General features: G+C 44.9%; 1 protein-coding gene across 2 annotated transcripts in view; it reads right to left on the bottom strand.

Annotated features, from left to right (window-relative positions):
* RNF128 (ring finger protein 128) overlaps positions 1-27,999 on the bottom strand; it is a 657,937-nt gene that overhangs the window by 289,589 nt on the left and 340,349 nt on the right. Inside the window, exon 1 of one of the 2 annotated variants that reach the window (XM_086918580.1) lies at positions 23,443-24,131. The exons of the other annotated variant lie outside the window; for it this stretch is intronic. Coding sequence (XP_086774706.1) covers positions 23,443-23,845 — 403 coding nt within the window. The 5' untranslated portion in view covers positions 23,846-24,131. Of the gene's footprint in view, positions 1-23,442; positions 24,132-27,999 lie in introns of those variants that run through there. 2 annotated transcript variants of the gene reach the window in all.

Genomic DNA, 27,999 nt, shown 5'->3' with positions numbered 1-27,999 from the left:
TGCATTGAATATGTAATCTAGGAAAGGGGGTTCATCAGAATGAAAACTTGCATAGCTACACCCTCCCTCTGCCCATCTACATTGCATGAAAAAGTTAAACAAGTGAATGTAATAAGTACTGGAAAATGTGTCGATATTAGCGTGATCTTACATTTCGAATAGGAAAACTTTATACTGAAGACAAGATGTAGGTTGCTAACAGGTAAGCTTCAACAGTGCTGTCAATAAAGCAGCCAGGGTCTTGGAAGAGATCTTAGTGGACACAGCTTGTGTTGTAGAATCAAAAAACGACTTATGAACATGCTGCGATTCTTTCAATAATTTACATCTGAAATAATTACTTTTCTAACTAATGTTTATCCAACTATTTCCTTAATGCAATGCTAGAGTTTATCCCCAGATACTTGGGTACATGCTCGTACTGTAATTGCGCGGTTGTGTTTGGGATCTCCCAGAATGGAGTTTAGTTTTGGCAAGATTTATACTGATTTATACTACTGTCACCATTCTTTTGACTAAATTTGATTCTTTCCTTTGATTACTGGCGAGTGTGATATCACACTTAAATTGAGCTACTCTACTCAGTAACTGGTTTTGGTTGATCTCAAGTTACTTCAAGTTATTGGCAATGAAAGAGCGAAATTAAAATACATGAAGTTGAGTGGCCAACTCAATTAACAAAGCCATTCAATACATTTGTAAAAATTCAAGAAGCACACAACATAACTAGGGCTAAACGTGGGATTTAAACCACAAACAAATGAGGAGGTACTAACACACAAGTTGGTTGAAGCAGTGGGTCGTGAGACCGAATTACAATGTAAAAATTGGATGTTTGAGTCAATTCATATTGAGGCCCTACCAACACCGTAGGCACCCATGCTGATCATTACCCTGTAATGAACTCTTCAACACTAACAGCGTAAAACTTACAAAACAGCACAGCAATGTCATAAAGTCACAATGAAATCAATTACAGAAGATTCTTCTGCATACTTGGTGCATAAATTCCTTGTGAAGTGCGCATAATATGAACCTTGTAAAGGCATAAAAAGGTTACTACTCAGATATGATCTGAAGCTACATACACAGAAACTCGCCAATTAAGGAGGTATTGCGGCTTTACTGGTATTGGAACCATTAAGTTTCACCTTTACAGAAGTTAATTAGTGCACACGCCAATCACAAACATAGGGCGTGCTGTCAAGAGACTGTGGTGGTGGTGTGCATCACTGCGCCTGAAGAAGGGACAGGTTCATGTATTTGTAGGTTGGCTAAAGTATATAAAACATTGACCCTTTTGGGGAGTCGACTCACCTTGCCATTGTGTTAGATTTAGTCATCACTCTAGCTATAGGACTTTGGGGACATGGCAAGTCGACGGAACATCCCCGTACATGAAGTCACAATGATCACAGCAGTAAATGTTAGTAATTTTGAACACTGCCGACCCAGAGCCCTAAGCATTCGCCACTGGAGAGAGGTGTTTTGCCGCGCTCTACTCTTCCTTCTTGAATGATGCGCCTATCTGGGTAATGATCCCAGACATAAAACATTGTAAGATTGGGCGTGCAGGGCAGAACTGTACAACAGTAGCACCTTCTATATTCCACCTCTGTGACTGAGGAAATGTCTTAGCAGTACTTTTTCACTATTAAAAGATTGCCTCTTCTTCCTTCCTGTTAGTCCTGAACTCTCTCTCTATTTTCTGAATGTGCAGCAATCTTCCTGTAAGTAATAGAGTCTAGGTAACCTCTATTCTTAATTCCTCCATACCACTTCCATCGGGATTTTCACTCTAATGTGGTTCACCCAATGTAGCATCCACTGGGGAGGTGGGATGATACTCTACCTACAGTTTCTTCACCAAATACTTCTCAGCTGCTGGCTTGCAGATACTTGTTCTAGATGCCCATGACTTGCCTCCTTCGCCCATCCCCTACCCCTGCATTCTCCAACCCCACTCCTGTAGCAGGATGCTTTATGAATAACCTATTCCCCTCCTCCTTTCCCAGTTCTCCAGTTATTCCTTTCCTGCTCAGCACAGCTAATGACTCATAATCTAAAGGCACAGCAAATAGAGGCTTAACATGCCAAGTCAGATGCTGAACAAGAGCATGGCCCCTGAGCATGTACAATGTGCCAAGTCATTCCTCTCCCACATCAAAACTGTATCAAGCATCTCGTTTTTTTCTCACCAGTGAGTAAGTGACAACTGGGTACACTTCTCACTCCTTAACCCAGGTACAAACTCTTTATATAAATAACAACCCTACCAGATTTATCTGGCACCATTGTACGTCCATCTAGAATTTGCTTTTAAAAAGACATCACTATTGGATAGCTTATATTAAAGTTTTTAAAAAGTGGACAAAAATAGAGGGTCCTGTCAGCAGACCCTATCTCTGCAACCCATAAGAAAAACACTATTTGGGTCAGTTGTACCATTCATAAAACAAGGAAATGCTCCCCAACAGACATGAGAGCTTATTTCAATGCACAATCTTACCTCGCTGCTTCCTGTACTCTACCAGAAATATATGTAGATCAGTGACATCAGTAGAGACAGCAGACAAGAAGGAGCTTTATTTTTAGTTTCCTGATTTGAAGAGAGGCTTGAGGTGAAAAATGTACCATTTCATATATGAGAATTTCTAGCTTCAATTATTGCATGGGTAGCATTATCGAATACCCGAGCTCAAAAATTAATAATATTTTTAAATGATTTACCTGCTTGGAAATAGATAATGAATAGGAATTGCTTTTTTTTTTTAATTTACAGAAGACCATTTTGCTTTGAACTGGGGGGAGGGGGGGGGGAATACACATATTAAAATCCTTGTCTGAAACACTTGGAATAAAGAACCCCAAATTAAACATCAGTCATCTTAGACACTTCCACCGTCTTCAAAAATACCACCACCCCAATTGCAATCTCCAAACCACTTTCAAGTAAGCTCCTAAAAAATGCCAAAGAAAATTCATTACAGCGACCTTCCAAGTATAGATAGCTACACGATACCCTGATAATCCAGCCCCACCGTATGCTTTTTACACTGCGGTTCATTCTCACACTCCAGATTAGGCACTCAACATGCCTCCACACTTGAAGAGGTTGGGAGGTTAGAGCTAAACCTGGTGGAATGAGGTAGGTGGGAAGTGAGGACTAAACAACTCGACTGGCGGACTACCGAAAGCAAACTGGAGTGAGTGGATACAAGAATAGGAAGTAGTTTCGCAAAATATCAGGCTAATTGCAGGTAACCGTGAGCTTTACATCCATGATTTATTCGGTTTACAGGACGTTCTCTATTCCTTCATTGTTTCAAAGCCTTAAAAGGCTGACTTTTTTTTAAAATATATTCCCCAAAACGCGTTTTGTTAATCCCGCCATGAAATAGACCTTATAGCCAAAGTTCAGTGAGTTACATAAAGAACGCCTAAAAATCTATAATTAATATCAAAGTTCAACTGAAGAAACACCATCAACAAGCAATGAGGCAGATGTGGTAGCAAAAAAAACAACAACTGCCTCGCAGAATTGCAAACACCCGCTTCCTGGCCAAGAGTATCTGTTTACAAGACGAGATACTATGTTTAAAGGAGTTAGCAAACAGAGGTGGACACCTCCCAGGTAGCAAACATTCAACCCACCTGTGAACGTTTCAATCAGTCCGTCAGCGGCTTCCAGGCAAAACCATCTGTGAATGCACAAAGGTTGCACTTAACATATGCCAGATCTGAGTGCCACTTTTCAGTATTTGCTCACCTCTACTCTTAGTTAATTTTTCTATGCAAAGAAACACGTGGAGAGCATTTGCAAAGCAACCCAAGACACTTTACACATTCTTAGCACACGATGTCCCACTACCACTCCGTGGTAAATAAAGAAGTTACACAGCAAAAAAATGCCTAGTTGAGCTGTACCAGGCACGTCTAAAGGCACTTCTTTATGGGCGTCATCTATTGGAGATCACAACGCCACACTACTGACCAACACAGCACCACTTTATGCAACGTGTTCTAGAAATGAACTGCAATATAACATCGTGAACAAGGAAACCCCTATACTAGTACCACAGGCTATGGAGAATGTTAGAGAAAAGCACAACACTCCCTCCACAAATGGCAACCACGTGCTGAAGGTCAAACTAAGCAGCTGGCCAAGCATTATTTGTGACGCTCGCTAAAGTAATTATCTCAAGATTGTAAATTGCAGTCATTAAGTCAGCAAACAGGCATTTGTATGTCATGCATCAATTTTTTATTTCCAGACAGAAGTTAGAATACCTGGAAATGTAACCGCTAGGCTCTAAAAGACATGCGCAATTTGATGGTTCAATGACACATGGCCGTACTTTTCTTTCCATGTACCTCACAACTTTCCTGGAATAACAAATCCATGCGTTGAAGCATTAGCTAGATCTTCAAGCAACACAATTCTTGGTATGATCATAGTGACTGGATCTAATGAACACAATTACAGAGTTGCAGTTTGTTATTTTTAGCGATGTGAACATATTTAATGCAGATATGCTCTAGAAGCCGAATGCAAATATAATTTGCTAATGACGAGCACCAGCTAATCTAGAATGTCTGGCACTCAAGATCTTGGGAAATGATCAACCAAAGAGATGTGTGTGTGATTGCATAAAGAGACTGGAACAAAATCTTTCAAAATTTGCTCTAGTCCCAATAAACCATAAAAGAATGGTGTCAGTATTTTACTCGGTAACTACTCATTCAACGCTGAAGAGTAAATTGGTAAGTTTTCCTGATTCTGAGACAAAGAAATCAGTCTATTGATACTTCCGAACCAAATCTACTGTGGTGTCTTCTCCTATGTTTCCCCAAGTTAAGTCGGTATTTGGAAATATGATCAAATGAAAGGCGTGAGTCGTTGGATCGCTTCTAAAGTTGCTATCGATGTTGTTGTGAAATGCAATAAGCATGTTGCATCCACTATAATCAAGGGATATATGTAATGTGCGTTCTTCACATTAAAACAATAGAGCAGCCCCAAATTATTCAAGCAGACAGGTAAATGAGAGGACAATACAAGACTAGCCAGTTTCTTAGTACTCGTCTAACCTGATATCCACTTCTTTGTCTCAGACATACTCACACCCATTTATTTATCCAAGCTAATAAGTGCCTATAGAAATAAACAACATGATGTATATGTTTGCACAAATTAAAAAAGGTACAGTACATATTACACAAAGTCCATTATGAGTTTCAGTCCACGGTGCACATTCACTAATACCATAAATGTGTTTATGAGCGCATGTTTACTTGCTTTCATTTTGAGATGAAAGGGAAAGGCGGTAACTTGTCAACAGCCCTTCCTCTACTATACACTAGCACATTCAAGCCTGGCCCATAATTCCTGGGTGCAAAAAATACATTGCAGTTAACGCCCCTTGCATGGTCAGTAGCCGAATATACAGTGAAAATAATGGTTATAAACGATTTTCACATTGTTTCAATCTCGAACTTGAAAATTTCAGATGAATTTGAATAAAGGCAATCCTCTGTTCCTATCATGCGTGACCCCCATGGCGAAGATATACTTTAAGATAAAATGCGATAACAAGTTAATGCTCCCATTTTCCAGTTATATGCTTTACTTTAATAACGTGAAGCAACTGAACAATTGCACTGACATACCAGAAAACAGTGATCGGTATATTTAAAGTCTAGGCCTGGGATCTCTGAAAACAAGGAGTCATCAAGTGACCTTAAAAGCATCGAGCAGCGGATTTTGGAGCTGGGTAACCAGGTTTGAGTCTCAGTTTTGGCTCAAAATCCTGTAATACCAGGAAAATTACATAGGGCCGGACTATGAGTTTACACAGTCACCAACATGATGGATATAACGTGTGCCGTATTACAAGTTCCACTGCATATAATTATTATTATTATTATTATTATTATTGCATTTATTGAGCACACAGCTACCCAGAGGTTTCCCGGCGCTTGCCTTGGGAACCCGTCCTGGCTTTTTTCCCTGTGAGATAGCCCCTACAGGGCATCCCCAAGGTGAAAGCCAGGCCTCCCGCCGCGGGGGGGCCGTTGTGGAGATTAAGCAAGCTTAATGCCCAGAGTTGCAGAGTGAGAACCCATGATTAGAGCAGGCACCGAAGCGAGAATTATCGAGTCCGTGGACAATTGAGCTCAAGACCCTGCCGCGTCGGGAATTGAACCCTGGTCCCGGGTCTGACCTCAGCTTCCGGGTCTGCCTGCTCTACACCGTGAGCCACACTTCTCCACATGGAATTGTAATTTGGCGAACGGGATATCTGTTACGTTTGTGGTGGAGTAACCCTCTCCGCCTTACTTGTAATCAGGCCCTCATCTCTCTGTGCCTACAAAAAAAAACGAATGTGTCCTTATGTTATGTAACTGGTACTAATGTAAAGCACTCCATACCTTAGGGTTGAGTTGGCGCGATCTAAAAAACTGCAAAAACACAACAAAAAAACCAACAACAAAAAAAGGCAACATAATGAAACGAAGGCCCAGGTTAAAACCATTGTTGCCCGGGTGCTAAAGTAAAGCTTCAAAAGAACAAACAAAAAAATATCACCCAAGCAAGGAATTTCCTCATGACAATACGGTTTTTGTCACAGCTTTTATGATTTTGAGAATCTAGTCAGCAAAATAAGAAAATCCTATTTAGGTTATATTATATTCATTAAATAATGAAGCGCTGTAATCTGGTGGAAATGGCACTGGAGAGAAGTAGACCACGGTGTACAGCAGGAGCTCAAAAAACAGAAAAAAAGCTCAGACTTGTCAAAAAGAAACTTGGGGCCAGATGTATGAACATTTCAGTTGTGGAAACCGGTCACTTATTGCACAAAGCATTTTTGCAAATTAAATTCAATTTTGCAAGCTGACCTATGCCCTTATATGATGGATTGCCAAATAGGATTTGTAGTGGATCACAATTTGACCTACATCTTTAACATGCATGAGATAGTTGCAAATTGGCCTTCAATCGACGTGAGCCACATCACAGGGATTTGTTCTGATTACATATATATGAAGACCATTTTCCTTAAAGGAAAAACTGGCTATGCACAGAAAAGAAGAATCCTTTTTTTTTTCATTTTCATTTTACAAGGGTTCTTATGAGTTAGCAGTGGACTCCCGAACCACCACCTATTTCAGTCAGTCACACTTTTTTTTTGTGCAAAGTTTTATATAGCGCTGGCTAGACCCGTAGGTATCAGAGCACTTTACATGAGGATCAGCAAGTTAAAGATTACATAATTACTTCAGTTATGGGTTCCAAGAATAGTCATAGGAGAAAGATAGAAGGGAGGAAACATAACGGGGAGGCGACGAAAACAATGTCAGATGTCCAGCTGGGTAGGTGACAGCCGAGGGGGGTGAACCAGGGCGAAACTCCTCTATAGCAGCAAGGGACACCTCCACCAGGCATCGCAGAGGTTGTTCGGACTCAGCAGTGAGAACACAAAGTCGAAAAACATGAGATTACACAATAACATAAGTTATTTTTGCTTTGCGTAGCTAAGACAGAAATGCCTTATGTGGAATGGAAGGGGAGGGGGAGAAAGGTGGGGAGGGGGAGAAAGGTAAACAGGGGAAAAGGAATGCAGATATTATTATTATAAATTTTATAGAGCGCGTAGTCACCCGGAGGTATCCCAGCGCTAAAGATCCCTGTCTCTTCAGGTCAGTGGGCCAAGGGAGGAAGGGGGGAAGGAGGGGAGGGGGGGGGAGCAGAAGATCGGGGTTGCGGACAAGCACGAATCCTTAGGGGAAAAGGTGGGTTTTGAGCCGCTTCCTGAAGCGAAGATAATGTGGTTCGACTCTCAGGTCGCGGGGGAGTGAGTTCCAGAGGCGTGCGGTGTGGACTGAGAAACGTCTTCCTCCTGAGCGTGCTTTCTTAAATCTGAGATGATGATGAAATTTTCCTTGTCCGAACGGAGGGATCTTGAGGATTTGTAGGGTTTGATGAGTTTCCTGAGAATAGGGGGGCCTTGATTTTGTAGCAATTTGTGGGCTAGGCACAGGGCCTTGAATTTGACCCGCTCCCTTATAGGAAGCCAGTGGAGGAGTTTTAGTGCTGGTTTGGCCGACGCTCTGGCAGGGGTATTAGTGAGTATCCGGGCCGCGACGTTCTGAATTCTCTGAAGCTTGTTCATCGTTGCTTCGGGGGCGCCCAGGTAGATCACATTGCTATAATCAAGCCTCGAGAGTATTAGGCCTTGAATTAGCAATTTTTGCGAGTTGGGGGGCAAGAGGGGCAGGATTTTCCTCAACGATTTCGAGAGCCCGAAGCAAGTCCCGGCTACTTTCTTTGCTTGCGCGGTGAACGAAAGATCGGTATCGAGCCACACGCCCAAGCTTTTTACTTCTTGTTTTGGATCAGGGGGGGGGACCCAAACATGCTGGCCAGATGTTCGGGGAGAGTGCGAGTCCTTTCTGGCCAAGGAGCAGAACGTCAGTTTTTGCTCCGTTCAGTTTTAAGGCTGAACTGTTCATCCAGCGTTGGACCTGCGTAAGGCAGTTGAATAAATCTGCTGGTTGTTGGCTGGGGTGGGATAGTGACACAACTAGTTGTGTGTCGTCGGCGTAGCTGACGACGCTCACTCCGAACGGGGTGATGACCTCCTCCAATGGGGACATGTAGATATTAAATAATGTGGGGCTCAGGGAGGAGCCCTGAGGCACGCCACATTGGAGGGGGGTTTCGGAGGAGCAGATGTTGTTCTCCCAGATCCGATAGGTCCGTTGGGCCAGAAAGGATGAGAGCCAGGATAGGGCGGAGCCTTCCACACCGACTCTCTTGAGCCTTTTGATGAGGAGTTGGTGGTTGACGGTATCGAAGGCCGCACTCAGGTCGAGGAGGATCACTGCCACTGATCCTCCTTCGTCTAAGAGTGCTCTGGCCTCCTCTACCGCTGCCAGGAGGGCGATGTCCGTGCCCTGCCCTGGACGAAAGCCTGTCTGTGAGCTTTTTAGCCTGTTGTTGTCCTCCAGAAACTGTGAGAGTTTCTTATTAGCCAGTTTTTCAGCAATCTTGCTGATTCCTGGGAGTAGGGAAATAGGCCTAAAGTTGGCCAGGTTTTCGGGATCAAGGGAAGGTTTCTTCAGTAAAGCTTTAACAACTGCCGCCTTCCAGCTCGGGGGTACGGCTCCCTGTTGGAATGAGGCGTTGATCAGGTGGGTAAGGGGGGGGAACAATAATGGGGGCTACTTCCTTGAGGATCCGAAGCGGGGCGGGGTCCCTGGGAGATCCGCTTTTTATGGAATTTAGCGTATTTCCCACTTCTTCGATCGTTACTTGACCCCAAGAGGAGAGACAAATGGGTGTCAAGGTGTGCGGGGGGTCGTTTTCCTAGCACGGACTCGCAGGGGGGATTGAATCAAGGATTTTTTGAATCTTTTCATGAAAGAAATTAGCCAACTGCTGGCATTTTTCCTGATCAGCCTTGGGGTCTGGGGGGGTGTCTCGGTCTAGGTTCTGGGGTCTTCAGAAGTTCTTTTAAGATGACGAAGGATTCTTTACTGGAGCATACTGCTTTTTCTATTCTTTCCTGGAAGAATGCGCTTTTAGTTTTACAAATGGTTGTTTTGTAAGTTAAAAGAGAGGTGGAATAAGCGTCTTTATTTGCTTTCGACTTATCTTTCCTCCAGGAGCGTTCAGTTCTCTTGCAGTCTTGGCGCAGGGCTTTGAGCTCTGGGGTATACCACAGGGCGGAGGATACTCTTTTGGGATGTTTAAGTGTGGCAGTTTTAGGGAGGAGTTTATCTAGTGAAGAAGTAATCCACGCATTAAACTGCTTATCGGCCGTGGCAGGCTCGGTGGAGAGCTCAGGGATGGAGTTTGAAAGGGCGGTGGCCCATTCCCTAGGTACAAGTTTGTGCCACCGTCTATCGGTGACCTGGATTTTAATAGTTTGAGGGTTCATAGTGGGTGCTTCCCAGGAGATAGGGACTAGAAAATGATCAGTCCATGGTAGGGTCAGGGGTGGCCTAGTGGTGATGTTAGCTACATTAGTGAGGATGGGATCTAGTAAGTGTCCCTTCTCATGGGTAGGCTCATTGTTGACCAGTCTGATATTAAGTGACGACAGGTCTTGAAGAAGATCGGAAGCTATCCGGTCCGTAGGGTCCATGAAGTGCAGATTCAGGTCACCTAGGATAAGAAAGTTAGAGGCAAAAGAAGCTAATTGTTAGACCGATTCGGTAACGGCATTGAGGAATTTCCCAGGAGCACCTGGAGGGCGATAAATAAGAAGTCCTGACAAGGAGTGGGCCGGGGCGGTTTGAATGGAAAATTGACAACTTTCGCAGTCTTCGATGTGGGCGTTGGAGGTTCTACAAATAAGCTGTTCCCTGTAGATTATGGCTAACCCCCCTCCCCTCCCTTTGGGTCTATGTAGAGCTTGACAGAGATAGCCTGGGGGGAGGGCAATGACGATGTCCGAGTCAGAACTGTCAGATAGCCACGTTTCCGTGAGAAACAGCACATCGAAGTCATGATCTTGAATTAACAGGTTTGTTTCGAGCGCATGTTTAGGAAGGGAGCGGCAGTTGAGAAGACCTATCTTGAGTCCGGGTTTAGCTGGGTTCTGGGGGGGTTGGGTTACAACGCATACAGTTAGAGAAGGGTTTACCTTCAGTGTGCGTGTGGTAACAGGCCAACATTTTTTCCGGTTGGAGCGCACGGAGCATGTCTCCTGAGTACACCAAGCGGTCAGGAGGAACATCCGACAGAGTCCCTGGGCCCGGTTGGGCTTGCCTTTGGCGCGCCTTCGGCGCGCTGACAGTGTCAGGCAGACCAGAGGGGGGAAGTGACTTCAGGGAAAACAAGCAGTCAAAGTGAAAGATACACAAGACAGTGAAGCACCGTTAAAAACAATGTCTGATGTCCGGCTGGGTAGGTGACGGCATGAAGGGGTGAACCATGGCCAAACTCCTCTATAGCAGCATAGGACAGCTCCATCGGGTAACGGCTAGTGGTACTCTGGTTCAGAGGTAATTACAAACAAATTCGTTTTTTCGCCCATGGGGCATCATCATAGTTCAATTGAATGCATCGGTCCCGATCTAATTGGAAACACCCTCCGATTCGTTCTCCTGCTAGCCTACGTCTGTAGATTGTGGGACAGCCCATTGTCTTGCCTTCAGGCCTCTAGATCTAGGATCAAGGTCAGTACGTGGGCAGCCCCACTGTGGCTCCAGGCTGGAAGCGCCCGAGCCAGAAGTAATCCTTGTTTCCAGGTCAGGCCACCAAGCTATTACACCCTCAGGAGTTCCTCGCCTGCTTACCACACCACTTATGCGCTTTTTTCAGTGGCAGGTAATCAGTGTTCTGCAAATGACCGGGGCCTAGACCAGGCAAGATGCTCACCTCTCCACCGGTCGTCCCTCTTCACTTTCCGCTCTTCCAGAAATCACTGGGCCAAAATGGGTCTGCTCCCCCGCTCCATATGCAAGCACTGAGCACCTCTCAGGCACCCTAGGGCTCCCAAGGCTCGCAGATAGCCCTGGCCCTGCAGCTGGATTCTCTGTGCCAAGCCTGCACAATGCCTTCTTTGGGTTGGGGGCCCGATATAGGAGTCAGTAACAATGTGCAAATAGGGATGGGGGGGGGGGGGGCTTCCCTTCCAGTGACTACGTATCCGCTGATCAGCACCCGCTGTGCACACACCTCTGCCAACCTGCAGCGCCGGGTTGTAGGGCTCTCTAGACCCAGTTCGCCTCCATCCTGTAGTTGCTACCCCAAGCTGTGCAGCCTAACTCGGTCCCCCGGCGAGGTTATCACTTCTCAGGCGGTCACCCATACAGTGTCGGCTCTCCACCTATCGGGACGCGAGGGGGGGGGGGGGGTGGACGCACCCCCACCTTCCTTTCTAAGTGACGCCAGCTTGTCCCTCGTCTCAGCACTCCTGCCAGGTCATTAAATCACGGGTCCCAGTCTCCCCACCTCAGGTCTCTCCTTGCCAGGCAGCAGAAGAGGGCAAAACAGGAACTGCCACTGTTGAATTCTCTTTCCCCACAGCACGCACCCAGGGAACTCTGATCTCAACTCGGTGCCGCCTTTGCCGCAGCCCTCTCCGCTACTCGGATGTGGCTACAGCCCCTGTCACTGCTCTGCCACACAGTGATGATCGGGACACGTTCACGCTTTGCAAATGGGTTGCCACCTCCTTTGAGGAATCTGTTTTTCAGTGGTTTGAATCAGTAACTGCAGTTGCAAACCATTAATATACTACATACTGAATTGAAGGGGGCGACCTGAATAGGGTCCTTCAAATTTACAATTCAGTATTAATTTTTAAAGCCCATTTTGTGATTCCGTAATACTTTATGTAATGTAATATAAAAAATGTAATGTAAAATACATTTCTATAGCGCTACTACCACTCCAAGGAGCATCTTGGCGCTTAATACCAGCCCAGATGGATAATACCAGCCCAGATGGAACAGGTCGGTTAGCTGAAGCAGAATCGCAAAAGAATTTAGTGAATATAAAAAATAAAAAAAACTTGTGGTTGCAAACCCAGTGATTTTGCAAATTGCAAAGTTTGCAACCACAAAATGGCTTAGAACATCTGACCCGAACTTATTTGAACTTGCAAAGTGTGCAGCTCTTTTCCAAAAGTACATTAAGAGCAGCTTCAAAAAGAAGCCACTGATTATCCACTTAACTCCTGGAACAGCCACAGAGCAGTTACCTAATTGGGCAGTAAAACAAACAGAGGTGTGTGCCAAAAGTCCGCAACCTATACCTTCCTGCGCTTTAGTCACACTGTGCAACCTGAAAGACTTAACTAATCATTTTAAGACATCAAACCCCATCTCTCCATTTCAGTTTGAGCAAACACTTTCTCAAAGCATGCTTTGGGTTAATTGGCAAGATGAAGGGAAATTATGGATAACGAGTACAACAAGGACAAATGTCTCCCATGTGTTTGCAAATTTTACATCTTAAATAATTATGAAAGATGTTCAGCCGTCTAAGAAATTCATGTTTAAAGAGATGCTCGAGGTGGTCATCAAGGGGTTTAAAAGATAATGGTATCTGCACTGTTGGTGTCCAGATATACTCTGATGGGCCACTTTAGAGGGGACTAGCAAGTTGTGGATGACCAGACCCGTAATAATATGCGGTGGCAGACATTACAGAACTCCGAGACATGGTCCCTGCGTCCTAAAAATGAATTATTTATCTGTTAGCGGGCAAGGTTAGCACATCATGATCCCATGGGGCTTGTGTGATGGTCCCAAAGGGAACCCTGCCTTGATTGGCTGGTCACAACATGGATAACATGTTGTGGTAGCTATTACAGGGCTCGGGGACATGGTCCCTATTAAAATGCATTGAAGTGCATGCCATGTATTGAGGGTCAGAAAAAGGAGCACATATAAAAAATGATAATAGATTTTACTCCCAATATAAATAGTTTATTGGTGATAAAATAACGATTTTAGAAATGGTAGGTTGCTCTAAGGTGGTATTACCCTGAGAAAAATTCTGACCATCTGCTGGATTTGATCAACCATGTTTGTGAGAAAAGCTTCAAATAAAACCATTTTCTTCATAGGTGATGGAAGGTGCTGCAGAAGCTAAAACAAGGTTACAGATAAGGGGTTAACCCAAAGGTACTGGGACCTGGGTAGTTCAATGTTACATGTAAGAGAGGGTCCCAGTCTGCATGTCAGTTTGCAATAACCTACCTTACCCCCTTCCCTGTACTCCTTTTCACCCACGCCTCTCTTTGGGCATTGAAAGAACTGTGATTATTTACGATTCAATGTATGCATAATCTGCTTATGAAGAGGATGTGAATAAATAACATTCCTCCGAAAGTTATTCTGTATTTCTTTCAAAAATTCATAAATCGTTTTACTAGAATGGTTTGTTTAGCGACTTGAAGCTAAAACAAGAGCACATTTTCTATAATATCACATTACCTTTCTCAGCAAAGGGAGAACAAAGCCGGCTATTCGGAGTAAAACATGTAGCTCTAACAGTAGCAGCCCGTCAGTGGATTTACAAGGGTTCTTTTGCAGCTTTAGGTTTTCTAATGAACAACTAGAGAGTTAACATTGTCTTCATGACAAAACTGTGACACACCTGAATCTATCTTAATGGAACCAAAACTGTAAAACATTTCCTTTAGAACAAAATGAGGAGGTTCATTGTGTCACAGAAAGTATGGTTAGTGCTCTAGAAGGCTAAAACGAAGATATTCTATGAGTTCTCAATATCTCCCTCATGTATTTTAGTAAAACATTCCGACATGCTACAAAACATGTAATTTCAATAGCAGGAGACTGTCAGTTAACTCTTATTATCACCTGCAGTTTTACAACAAAGTTCTAATGAGCAACAAAAGTGCTAACATTCTGTACTTATGATAAAAGTGTGGCACACACGAATGGCATCTTGCTGAAATCAAAGTTGCAAAGCTGAAAGCATTTCCTACAGAGATGGCAGTTAGTGAAAAAATGTGGAGGTCATACACATTACAGCAAGTGCTCTATAAAGCTAAAATGATCTCATGATTACTTGGGAGTTCTCCAAATATCTTCCTCATCCCTTTCCTTGAACCATTTTGACATGCAGCCAAATATGGACTTGCAACACCATCAACAATCTGTCAATTAACTCCCTAGTAATCAACTGCAACGTCACCACAGAATTCTAATGAACTAGAGTGCTAACATTTTGTTAGCAAGACAAAAGTAAGGCTCTCCTTAATGCTAATTTTTGGAATAAGAGTTGTTGAATGTAAAGCATTTACTGGAGAGCAGGCTGACATGGACGTCAATTAGGGGTTGCCAGGGGTCGCTGGCCTCGGAGGTGGTAAAATCAGCACCAAAACAGGCCTCAAAAAATGTAGGTGCTACCTCGAAAAATGTAATCGCTACTGCGCTAGGACGAGGGAGGCCAAAACACCTACTCCTCGCAGATTAGGGGCTCTATCACTTTACCTAAGTCAGGGGAAAATGGAGCTTCAAAAAGAATACAAATGCCCATGCAGCAGGGCTAACAAAACAAAGGTCTTGATTAGCTTTTTGCAGCTCGGGCTCAGGTTGGAGTGACCGCGCTTTAATCAAGCAATCAGAGGGCTCCTCACTACTGTGTTTTCCACGTTCTGACTACATGTTGGAGTATACCGATTAACGACTGGATGATTCCATCAGCAAGGGCGGCAACACAGCTGGCGACACACAAGCTATCACTCACCGACCTAGTCGGTGACATGCTTCATCATCAGGGTCCACCTTGACAGCCGAGTGCCATCAAGGTGTGCTGCGACACCTGGAATACAGTGGAGCTGGTATATGAATGATGAGTGCAAGAAAAAAGTAAGTGTGTTAAAAATTGTCCTGGTATGACTTGTAGGAGAAATATTTTATTCTAAAGACTACTGGAAACGTGTGTGTAGATACAATAGTAGGCCAATTATGACCGTGTGTATCTGTAGATAAGTGAAAGGTCTACATGTTTCAAACCGTTTTGGAAATTACCGGTTTTTCGTCAGGACCAAAAAAGAGGAAGTGGGTGGTCAGGGCACACTAACGCCCTGCCATAACACCTGGACCTGGAGGGAAGGGAGTCATATGTGATGTTCGAATCTGCATTTAGATGAATTGGCGTCCAATCAGGCTGAATTAAATGAGCATTGAGATGTTAATGTAGGCATGATACCACAGGGGTTAAAAAAATGTGAGGGGAGGTTTGGGGTATTAGTAGTTTAGTCTTCATTTAGACACATTCTGAAATTAAAGCAAATACATAATCCCTTGTGCATTTTTTCTGAAGGCAGAGAGTGTCTGTACACAGCCAAAACCTGTGTTGTCCTCCCTGGTGCAGCTTCCTGGCAGGAGGTGGAGGCAGCGTTGTTGAAGGCAGACCAGGCCTATTCAGGTGAAGGGAAATCTCCTCCCCCTACTCTAAATGCAGCCCAGGTCTATTCAGCCCAGCCCTGGCTCATCAGGCTTCTGGGGCCACTGCCCCTCTCCAGCCCCTGTCATCCGAAAGCCAGACATGCAATACACAAACGTAGCAGAGGCACACTGGATGGTTAGGCAACAAAATACCTACTTTCTAAAAGTGGTATTTTCAAACACAGAATGTAAAAATCAGCCTCACTAAAAGATGCCTTTTAACAGTGAGTTCAGTCGTACTAAACTTTATTTTCCAACCTTGTTCCCAGGGCTAGTTATGTTTATAAGAGGTTATAAACAAACTCCCCATTCTATCCTATGGGAACATGTATCCTTGCAATAGTGAAAAACGAAATTGGTAGTAATTCACTATCAGGACATGCCACACACGCTTGGGCATGTCCTACCTAACACATGCTGCTTCTGTGGGTGGCACAATCAGGGCTGCTGCCCACTAGCAGCATTTGATTTACAGACCATGGGCACACATAGTGCACTGCATTAGGGTCTGACTAGTAAATCAAATATGCCAATCATTAAATCACTAATCCATCACAACAATTTACAAAAGGGAGCACTTGCACTTTGGCATTGAGCAGTAGTGACAAAGTGCCCAAGCCATCTAGACCAGCAAAACGAAGTCCAACACACATCAAAAACACAGGAGGCACAGGGGAAACCCATGCCAATGGTGCAAGGGTTAACAATCTGCATGACAGGGAAGACTGTGTTTAATTCTTCCTAAGACGATAGGATCAATTACTGGACAGTTTCTTCCTCTCTGGGGTACTACACACAGCTCTGGTAATTTACGGGGATTCTCCGGTGGTATCAGTAGGAGGCTCGGTAATGCTGAGCACCTGCAGCCAAGAGTGACAGAGTATGCCCAACTATTCTTCAACACGTCAAACCAACTTTAAGATACTGAGGATATGGTAGGTAGAAACTGTGCTACAGGATCTTCCAGACCACAAGTTTACACCTGGATCGTACAAAGTTGTAGCTGAAAATTAGACATAGCGAGTTATAAACCTTAGAGTGCAACCTTTTACCAATTCTACCTGAGGAATTGGAACCAGCGTTTTGCCTGTAGCCAGTGCAGATATTTTCTTAGGTGAGATTTTACCACGCCACTGAGTCAAATTACAAAAACGAGCAGTTTTAGTGCAATCTCCGCACAAAGGGCAACATTTGAAGATATGGAATTTTCTCACATTTTTTACAGTTTACTTTTGGGGTCGACATGGCCTGTTAAATGGACCTAAAATTAACAACAGCTGTTTACTGTTAGACCTGGCTATTTCTGGTAGGCTAAGGCTGACGCCAAAGCCAGGCAGAAACCACCAATCTAGTCAGGGCAAGGAAGTCACACGCCAAGATAACCCCTGCTCACCCCCTTGGTAGCTTGGCACGAGCAGTCTAGGCTAAACTCGAAGGCAATGTGTAAAGCATTTGCGTCAGCGCACAATAGCAACAACATACTAGGTACACCACAAAAGAGACTCCACACAAGGTTATTATAAAAATACCTTTTGTATTGTAAAAGCATATCAGATAAAATCACACATTTACATGGTGCCAATTGGCACGGGCAATATTCACATGGGATTATTCACAAGACAGGGCCACAAGGGCCACTGTCACAATCAGCACTTTAGTAGTAATGAAATACTATCAGAACTTAGACTAAAAGAGTATAAAATCACTGTAGCACAAAGTAACAGTTATGAATCACATCCAGTAACTACTGGGAACAGGTAAGTACACACTACGCAACCCTAAACCCCTTAGGAGCATGTCACGCAGGGAACCAGGACCTCACTAGGACCCCCTGTATTAGAAAGAACCACCACCTAAGGATAAAATCCACTTAGGGGTATAAATCAGAACACATTACCCATGATGCATGACTATACATTCAGAGGAGTAGCAAAGAAAGAAAACACATGATGTATAGACCTACACATTCAGCGGTGTTAAGGACAGAGCACATGATGTAATCACAATACATTCAGGGGTGCAGCGCAAGAAGACACATGATGACTAAACATTCAGAGGTGCAGCGCATGAAAAGAAAGACACATAATGCATAAAACATTCAGAGGTGTCAAGAGTAATACCATAGCGCAAATATCACATGAGGCCTAAAAACCTTCAGAGGTGCAGGAATAACACATGATGCAAGAGATCCCATTCAGAGGTGCAATAACCATACCATTGCGCAAACTCACATAAGCCACTACCTGTGGCGGTCCCTAGGTCAACGGCCTTGTTGGGGCTCAGACGCCCTGAGTCTCAGTGTCGGGGTGCGCTGCCATGCAGCGCCAGTCTCAAAGTACCAAAAAGCCTAAACGTAGCAGGTGCCCACAAAGTGCTGGGCACCTGGAGAACAACAGAACTGCGCCAGGGCCCTCACTGGCCCTTAGGCGCCAACTGCGCCACTGCTGGAGCCACACAGGCTCTGGGCATAACACACATGCCCCAAACGTTGGAGCCACCGAGGCTCTAAAGCACCATGCCAACCGTTGGAGCCACACAGGCTCTTAAAACAATGATGGCCCCACACTCGGGGGCAGGAGGGGACGAGCACCGAAAATATGCCCCGAAGCCCCCCCTCTCTGGAGCCAAACGGGCTTGTAGGGATCACATGGCTCCTCCGAGCCTCTCTAGGCTCATGCACGTTGGGGCGACCCACTGCCAACTGGGGCCGCCCTTGAAGGCTTCGTAATGACAACGGCCCGCTCTCGCACCACGGGGGGGGCGGACACCGGCAACGTGTCCCGGCGCCCCTCCTCCCTTCTGTCCCCCTCTGCCCGGCCCTCAGCCCAGACTCACCAGGTCTCCTGTGCGGCGGGGGCGGGGCTCGGCGGCCACGGAGGAGCTCCTGCTCCTTGCAGACTATCCTCGCTTGGCCCGGCCCCCCGTCTCGGGACCGGGACGCAGAGCGGAGCCAGCCAGGCTCCCGGGGGCAGTCTCTTCTCTCGCGGCAGGGCGGGAGCGGTCGAACTTCTCTCTTCCTGCAGGGCTCCCTCGGTACACGGGAGCCCTGCCAACCGGCCGCCTCGTCTCCTCGGGGCCCCCCCAGCCGAGAGGAGCCCCGCGAACGGCCGCCATCTCCAGCGCCTTCTCCTTTCTTCCTCCCGCCTCACAAGCTGCGAGACTTCCGGCCGGCCGCGAAGGGATTGGCCGGCCGGCCAGGTACTTCCGGGTCGCCGCGGGCAGCGCGGCGGCCCTCGCTAGGCAGGCGGGCAGGTAATCAAAATATCGGTGTGGGCAGCCGATCCAAAAAAGCCACAAAAGCGAGGTGGGAACTCGTAGATCAAACAAAGATCTAGCGGGGCAAATCCACGCCGGGTGGGCACCGGCTCCCAGCAATAAAGCGCTCCTAGCGCTACACACCATCCACAGCGCTACGGAGCAGGAATAAAGCGCTCTTCCAGGGCTGCATGCACCAAAGCGCTCCCAAGGCGCTAGACCACCAAGTAAAAAGGTCCTTCCAGCAATGCAGCTCCACCATGCTGCACAAAGGTCCCAGAGAGTCCCAGGGGGCTAAGCAAAGTCCCCCCTTCAGCCCAGGCAGGGCAGAGGGGTCCCCCAGGAGTCCAGGCATCCAGGGGCTGGGCAGCGCCCACCCCTGGTAGATCCAAGTCAGCCACAAGAGCAAGAACAAGAAGAAGTTGGAGGGAGACACAGCTCCTTCTTATACCCAGGAATGCCTTTGAAGTACTTCGTGCAAGGGACCCCGAGTACTGGAATGTTTCTGGTTTTCGTCTTCCCGACAGCTTCAGGGCCAGAGGTGACAGTGGGCCGTCAGGATGGAGAGCCAGCAGGGTGGGCGACAGGCACGGCCCGGCACCACCAGACGCTCTTTCCTCCCATCCCGGACAGCAGAGGGGCCTTTCATCCACGGCTGCCTCAGACCCCCTCCTCTGGGGCCTTGCAGACCCTGCAGACCCTGTCCTACTCAAACCGGACAGTCCATCCACCAGCAGGTCCAGGCACTCCTGGGCAGACTCACCAGCCAATCACACGCCAGAACCAACTTACACAAATATACCAACTTCCAAAAGTAGTACTTCCAGACTAGGCACAGTCATGCTGCATACATCATTTTGCAGCATTCATTCTCACGAGTTTATACATACCAAACTCGACCCCTGCACTCCCCACACAACAGGAACTACCATGGGCATACACATTCCCCATTCATTCCTATGGGAGGGCAGGTCACTCACCCTTCATACAGAGAGCTCCAGCACTTTACACTGTACCACAGTGAAAAAAGTGCGCAGAGGCCTAGAATCACCAACACCAGGTTCCAGAAACAGGCTAGGAAAAAGCAAAAAGTCTAGGGGTGAACCTGCCCAAAGGGCCGGGTCTAACATTTACTATTAATTATTCTGAAATGTCACAAATGTGTGATTCCCGAGAAAAGTATTAGCCGAACTGACCCCCAAGGCACAAGCACCTGCTTGTCCCAGTGCCTTTCTGAAGCGGAGGGTATACATCCAGTAAGTAATACCTCTACACGCCTTGTTTTGTCCCACCACCAAATTCTCAAGATACAACACACACATACTTCGTGTAACCAACTAAGCTCCTTTCAATCACCACAGGTGCTGCTCAATCACTTTGCGCAGTACCTCTGCTGGAAGAGGTCAACGACTACAAACTGGAGATGTGTCCAAACAACGACTGACATAAAGGCCGGCCGTTATTAAAAAACTAACAAAGCGACAAAGGGCCAACCTTCCAAAAGGAAAATGGAAGGAGGAACAATGACACTTGACTTGTTATAACATGGTTCCCCTCTCCTAAAGGGCCCGTTTCTGAGGAGATTGTTACTTTTCCTGAACCAATCATCCCCTTTTGGCTCATATTTCATATGTCAGGATTCGGCGTAAACTGCAGTGTGTGTACAAATCAGAATTAAGAGATGTGCAGCTTTATCAAAACAGAAATGTTCATTTTCCCTTACACAAATTTCACCACGACAAAATGTGAGTGGAGAAAAATGTAATATTCTAACTTTAAAGAATAGAAACAGGGGAAAATATACAGTGTTGCTGTGTAACCATATCCCATACCAGCAAAGTGTCCCTGTAATAGTGCATTATTTGAAACAAGAGTCTCCAACTTGGTAATACTGGCAGCACCTAAAAGGTCACGACTAAAAAGTGTGGGGGAACAGATTCTCTCTCTATTCGGTTCTAACGGCACTTGCATAATGCATGGCTACTCGGAGGCCTCCCAGCGCGGTCAGTGTGCATCTTCTATACTTCAGTGGGACCTGGTCTGAAGCAGCCAGGTTTTAAGTTGTTTGCGGAATTGAAGTTCCTGTAAGGTTGATCTCAGGGGGAGGGTGTTCCATGCAGAGTTTTCGCCCACAAAAAGAAGGGGTGATTAGGGAGCGGGCAATCAGAGGCCTATCTGAAAACACAACCCTCGACAGATATTTAAAAAAAAAAAAAGTATATTTCAGTCAGTAACCGAATGTCAGGTATACACTACATCAGGCACCTGCTCCCTGTGTTCAGCACTATTTTAATTGGACTCATAATTAGGGCTCACCATTTTATGTGCTTTATTAACATTTCAGTCTGCAATTATCAACATTTATTTTGTGGCTATCTTATTAGTATTTATTATGTGTTTTGAGAATAAAGGAGTTCTGAAATGGTGTATTTCGACATTTATTTAACTTCTAAACATGCACTCATATTTTGATGCCTGACACGTTTTAGCAAATTAAGCAGCCACATATAATGAAACACTACACAGCGGAAAATATTAGCATTATAACACAAATACATCTCGATTTAGGTCTATATTTAGAAAAGTATGAACCTATTTTTTTTTTTAAACTCCCCATGCTGTCCATATGCTCAGCTTTTGGCCTAAACATCATAAAGAGACACTCACAGATAACACAATTGCACATATTTTCTACTTTGAAAAATAAATACAGCCAGGAAAAACATTGTATTCCGTCTGTATTTATCTGTAATAAAAAAAAAAACAGTAAAAAAGTAAAACCGGGAGCCTGATTTATAATACATGGGACCCGCAAAGCATGTACAAAAGCCTTTCTTTAATTTATAACAAAATGACGTAGGTGTCCAACTGCAATTAGTTATTACAATGGAGTTCTAACCTCACCATGCCTACTACCAGAAGTCAGGGTGAAATACAGGCCTTGGGGCATGACTACAGTTGCAGATTAAATAAGGATAAGGGGCATTAATAAAAATTCCCTCTGCCGTATACTGAGAGGATACTGCAAGTCACCATGACCACATAAAGGTACTCAGCCATCAGCCTTGTACCTCTATATGATCATGAACTTCTTGGAGACGTGCAATACCCTTATGATGTAGGGCAAAGGGTGATTTATCCATATATAATACATAGGAGATCCTTATCTCCCAATCATGCAAATTATATTTTCTTATTATAGGCACGTTCTGACGTCGTAACAAGTCTATTATTACAAAAAATGATGCACTAAAATGCTTGTTATCACAAGGGACTCATGACGTCACAGTGCTCAAACAGCGACCTTCACTCTTCTTGAAGCAATAGCCGAAGCACTGAGTATAGCAGCAGTTTTTAAATATACTGTCACTTCACAAGAATGTACTTGGGACCACATTCCAATTTCTCCCATTTCCTCTGAAGTGGAATTCGGGCTGTCTAAGGCAGCCTTCTGGAATGAGTGGAACAGGTCCATCTAAGAAATGGTTCTTTTAGGGGCAAAGGCTAAAGAAACTTGTTTGTTTGCTCCTCTACTACCTTTCACACAGGTAAAGTAATTGTTCTTATTTTTTGGATGGGCCAGCACTGCTTATTCCTGGAGGTTGCCTTAGCATAGTTACTAAGAGCCCCCACACCACCATCAACGTCTGTCTTTTCAAAATGAGGTAGCAAAGCCAATTTATTATATAGGCTACAATATTATATTACTGCATATACATTATAAGAATATTGCAAGTCACCATTGAGTTATATGACCAGTAAAGGCGATCGACCTGCGGCCTTGTGCTTTCGTCTGATCACTTAAACTCCTCGCTGACTTACAATATCCTTAAAATGCACAGAAAAGGGTAATTCATCCCATATATTAGATGTCTCGTGAGTTTATGAGAAATCCTAAATTACTAATACTGTGACACAAAGGAAACTACCATCCCTAGCTGCCAAGTAGGCCTGTGGCAGAGGTGACACTCAGAAAGTCCTGGGTCAGGAGGTAACAAGACAGCATTCTGGAACTTGCAGTTTAGCTGAGTGACCCACACAGGTGAGGCCTTTTGGTCTGTGGGTATGGCTACTGGATTATATTTTGGGCCGGTGATAATTTCACACATGGACACAGACACTGTTGCAATAAGGGTTTATGCCGTGTAGTTTTGGGGGCTATCCTGAAGCCCCTGGTGGGCTCTTTGTCTTCAGTGTGTCTCGTTTGCAGGATGGATGACCAGCTGGTTTTAGGTCCACACTCACCTGGGTGGGACATGGTGGTGACGCTGTTTCCGGGCTCGTTATTGAACACCACCACCCCCAGAGCGCCCTTGTTGGCTGCGTTCTCTATCTTCTCCCGGAAGGTGCAGCCGCCCCGCTGGACTAGCGCGATCCAGGCGCCCTCTGCCGGCGCCGAGAAGTTGGCGCCGGGCATGCAGGCAGTGTAGGTATCGTCCTCGGGCACCGCCACCACCCCCTGCACCCGCGTCCTCGGCGAGTGCTGGCCGAACATCCCCAGCTCCCCCACGTCGGAGCGGGTGTGGTTGTTTTCGGTGTAGGTGCAGTTCACGTAGGCCGTCCAGATGGAGGTGTCCGCCCGAGAGCCCGGCAGGGTCCAGGCCGCCAGAACCAGCAGGAGAATCTTCCACATCCCAGCCGGGTGCATCCTACCCAGCAACCTGTCGCAGCCCCGGGAACTAGCTCAAACCAAGAGAGCGGGCAGGGTCACACTCCCGAGTATAGCCCGAAAAGGCGCTTTATCCTTCGGCTCGAGCTCTTCACACTCCGCGCGCTCCCTCCCCTGCTCCAGGCTCGGGCTGCGCCTCCAGAACTAGGTGTGGTGCCGCCGCGCGCTCGCTTTCACCGGCAGTCACCTGGCGCTCCCCGCCTCCTTCCTTGCACGTGCTGAAGAAACACCTTTCTTGCACCTTTGAGGAGGCGGAGCCAGTCTCGCTGCCTTCTTCTGCTCTGGTGCAATCTTTCACCGGTGTGGTGTGGGAAATGGGGTGAGGGTGTGCGCATGCAACCCACCCTTTTTTTTTTACAGCTTCGTGACATTGAAATTTACAGGAAACGTGTTTTACAGGATTGGTCACTTCTAGGGAAACCACAGTTGCGAAATCCCAGCTTTCCCCCCACATAACAGAAAGTGGCTCATTTTCAGATCACTTGTTTTACAGAAGGCCAAGGCTTTTTACAGGAAGTATAAATACCTGCGTCATGGGCTTTGCATCTAGACTAAAAAAAATGTGCCCAACATCTGCTCGATTTTGACCTCAAGATATTGACACTCATTACGATTGGCCCAATTTTTTATGCGATAATTGTCGTACACATAAGATCCAACATTGATGGGTATTGAATTTATCATGTGCAATACTTATCTATCGCCTGTTACAAATTAAGCCCCTGCAAAAAGATGGTGTTGCTTACCAAAACTAGCATGTCACAATATTTATGGATATTTTTCCCCGATATCGCCAGATTTGACCTGTCAAACTTCCGTGGGGATACTTTTTATAACGCACCTTGTATGCATGGCTGATTTAAAACAAAAAAAAATCCTAAATGCAACACAAGTGGCAACAGAAGTAATTGCTTGCTGTAATTACAGGATGCAATAAAATTCACACCCACACCCTCTGTTTAATTTTAGCAGATCAAACCTGCTGGAGTTTAAATGGGGACAAAGGCCCAGTGTTTACTGTCAATTTTGGTGTGGTAAGCACCACAATTGGACATGTTATTCTTGAGTCCTAAATTGGGGACTTATGGTAGCACCTGCAGTTTGCAGTCCTGCGACATCACACCAGGTGCATTTGCAATGCAACAGGTCTCGCATTTGCAAGAGTTTTAGCTATTGGCATTGTAAATTACAATGCCTTTTAGTTTGTGTTTGGAAAACATACAAGCTTTGCGTAAACACACACTTTGTACTTATACTATTTGCTTACGAGAAACCAGGCTGGCAGTATAAGAGGCGCAATAAAAAATAAGCATACAGACAGCAACAGGAGGCTTGTGGCAGACATGGATCATTTGATTGGGGAGGGGGTAAGCTGCAAAGCGGAACAGTGTTGGGAGACTGAGGACAGAACAGGCGCCGTCAAAATCAGAGCCATACCATCAAAAAATTAAAATGCTTGGAGTGCTACATTGTATAAAACATAATAACTTAAAAAGAAAGGATTTTGGTAAGACACGCTATAAGGAAGACCTGCGGCCACCATTATTGAAGTTTAAACGCAGCATGTGAGATAAGAGAATAAAAAAAAGGAAGGCACGTGGCCGCCATGAATATCAAGTAAGCTGCGCTCCATAACATTTTTTTTTATAATAACAAAAAAAAGATTTGGGCGAGCCATGCTATAAGATAGCTGCGTGGTCGCCATTATTGAAGCTCCAACACGTCATGCCAGTGTGCTTCAAAAAGAAAATAGTGCTAAAAAACAGCAAATAACAGATCCCGAGTAACAACACATGTATCAGGGGGTGTCCTCATAGAAGGTTACAAGAAGAGAAAAGGAGGGAAATACTAAGCCTATTCACCAAGCAACAGCCACCATTTCCAAAAGCCTAGTGACAGGAGTCCATTAAAAAGATGCGCAGGGAATGGGCGGAGCTTAGTGCCCATATCCTGAATACAGCATATCTCAAAGAGACAGTGCATGTGCTACCTAGGCGAGACCTAAAAACAGCCCATTATTACCATAGCCACAGGAATTACATGATTCCACGGATACAGCTTTTTATATCTGAATTTAAATGTGCCATATACTCCACTCCCCGCTGCATAATTTCCAGATTTAAAAAAAATATATTGTTTCTAATTCAGAGGAATGAAACTTTATATAAATGCTGCACATGGGTTGCAACACTGTACCTGACACTTTGCAAAAGCTAACAGATCACTTTTCGGCTGTTGATTGCTTTATGTGGGCTCTCAAGTGGTGCCCATTATAGTCAGATTATGGACCATTTCAACAGGCGAATACAGCTTGCAGCAGAAAACAAAATCCTTACATAGTTAAATCTAATTCAAACAGGAGCGAAAGAATGATTCTCTTTTGCATTGAAAATGTTTTGTTTCACCTTTGAAGCAAATCCATGTTCATGTTACAGACGCTTTTGTCAAAGCAGCAGTCATTGCAAATAGCCTTTCTCAAAGCAGCTGCTTTTTGAAGAGAGCACACAGACAATATCCCAAACATGTTGCATCTCTTTTAAAAGTCTGGTATGCTGAATCCTTTAGTGCATTCAATTATCATTAGACAATAAATATGTAGAGCACAATACTGTTCTGCAGGGCTAATTTGTTTGGGGGGAAAAACTGCTGGATCCCCTATCACACATACACAGTTTATATTAAGAATTAAAGATGAGTTTTAAAATGTCTCTGGCTGCACAAAATAAAAGAGGCATACATTTTTGTTACAAGAAATCTGTAGGTTTAAAGTTGTGTTCTGCTAAGTGCCACACGGTATACATTTCAAATTAACTATATTAGACTAGGAGATAATAAGGAAAGTCTGCAAATTCCGAATAATCAATTGCTCTTGAATAACATTGTGAATAGGATCTGATGGATATGTATAGTTTTGTATGATCATATATATATGATATGGATATGATACTTTGTATGAATTCTCTTAATGTATCAAAATAGATAAATAACACTATAAAGCGTTGGGCAATTTGTTTTTGATCACATAATACCAGCATAATTTGCTTTACTATGCCATATCAATGTATTCTGTAATATCATTTTGCCGCCATTGCTGCATAATTCCAGTTTCCCTGATTCCTGCTATAAATCCAAAAGAATGACTGAAATCTAAAACTGCACATGCTGCATGGCCCAGACATTTGCCAAATCTCCTTTTACCGTGTCAAGGTATAGAACATTTTTCTGTAAAGTGTACATCCAACCCTCCACCTACTGCCAATGCGGCTGGTGACTTTTTACAGTGGTGGGTTGTAACAGATGGTGATAAGTTAGACTTAGCTTGCGTGCCCAACCAACTTAGGGGGTTCTTCCTCTGAGAACATTTAAAAAATAGATGGCCACACAAATATGGAATGACGAGATCTGTGAACCGCTGTTGCCTAGACGAAGGCACAAGTCAGGGTTGGCTGGTCCCATTTTGATTGACTGTGTGTTTTTTGTAATTTGACACTTGCTTTTGCATTTGGGGGAAGCTACACCTGTGGATGAGTCATTGGCATACATTATTGTACATTGTTTTTACCTATGCTACCTTGTCTTTGATAAAAAAAGAAAAGTTAAAAAAAACTTGATGGCCAAATGGTAAATTTTAAATCACAGTTTACTAACGAATATGGTTACCAAGCAACACAATTCATAATTCAAATCTGAGGGTGGACTCTTCAAATAGTTGAAAAATTGAGAGTGGTACCACCTGTTGTCCCTGGTAGGATGAGACGTGGACCAGCACACAGTGTAGTACTGAAGTTATTTCACTACTCAGTGAGAGAAAGAGCACACTTCTTGATTGTTACACCACAGGTGTGTACATACTGCTACACCGTGGCACGATAGGCAGCGTCTTCTAGCACTTGCACTGCAGCCACGGTGCCTCCCCCATGTCATGAGTGACACTTTTAGCCAGCCCTTACTGCATTTTAGGTAGCAGCTGGCTGCATTGTGGAGTTTTGGTTAAGCTGTTAACATCACAAATACGGAAAAACAAATCCTAGCATGAAAAGTGCCGTTGGCTAAACAAACAGGATCGGTTGAAGGTGTCACGCATTACATGGAGCCACCTAGCAGCTAGCTGCAGCCGCCTTTATCTTGTTATG

This window comes from Lissotriton vulgaris, chromosome 4_1, assembly GCF_964263255.1.
Source record: "Lissotriton vulgaris chromosome 4_1, aLisVul1.2, whole genome shotgun sequence".
In the NCBI taxonomy this organism is placed as follows: Eukaryota; Metazoa; Chordata; class Amphibia; order Caudata; family Salamandridae; genus Lissotriton; species Lissotriton vulgaris.
This window is presented reverse-complemented; position numbering and strand designations above follow the sequence as displayed.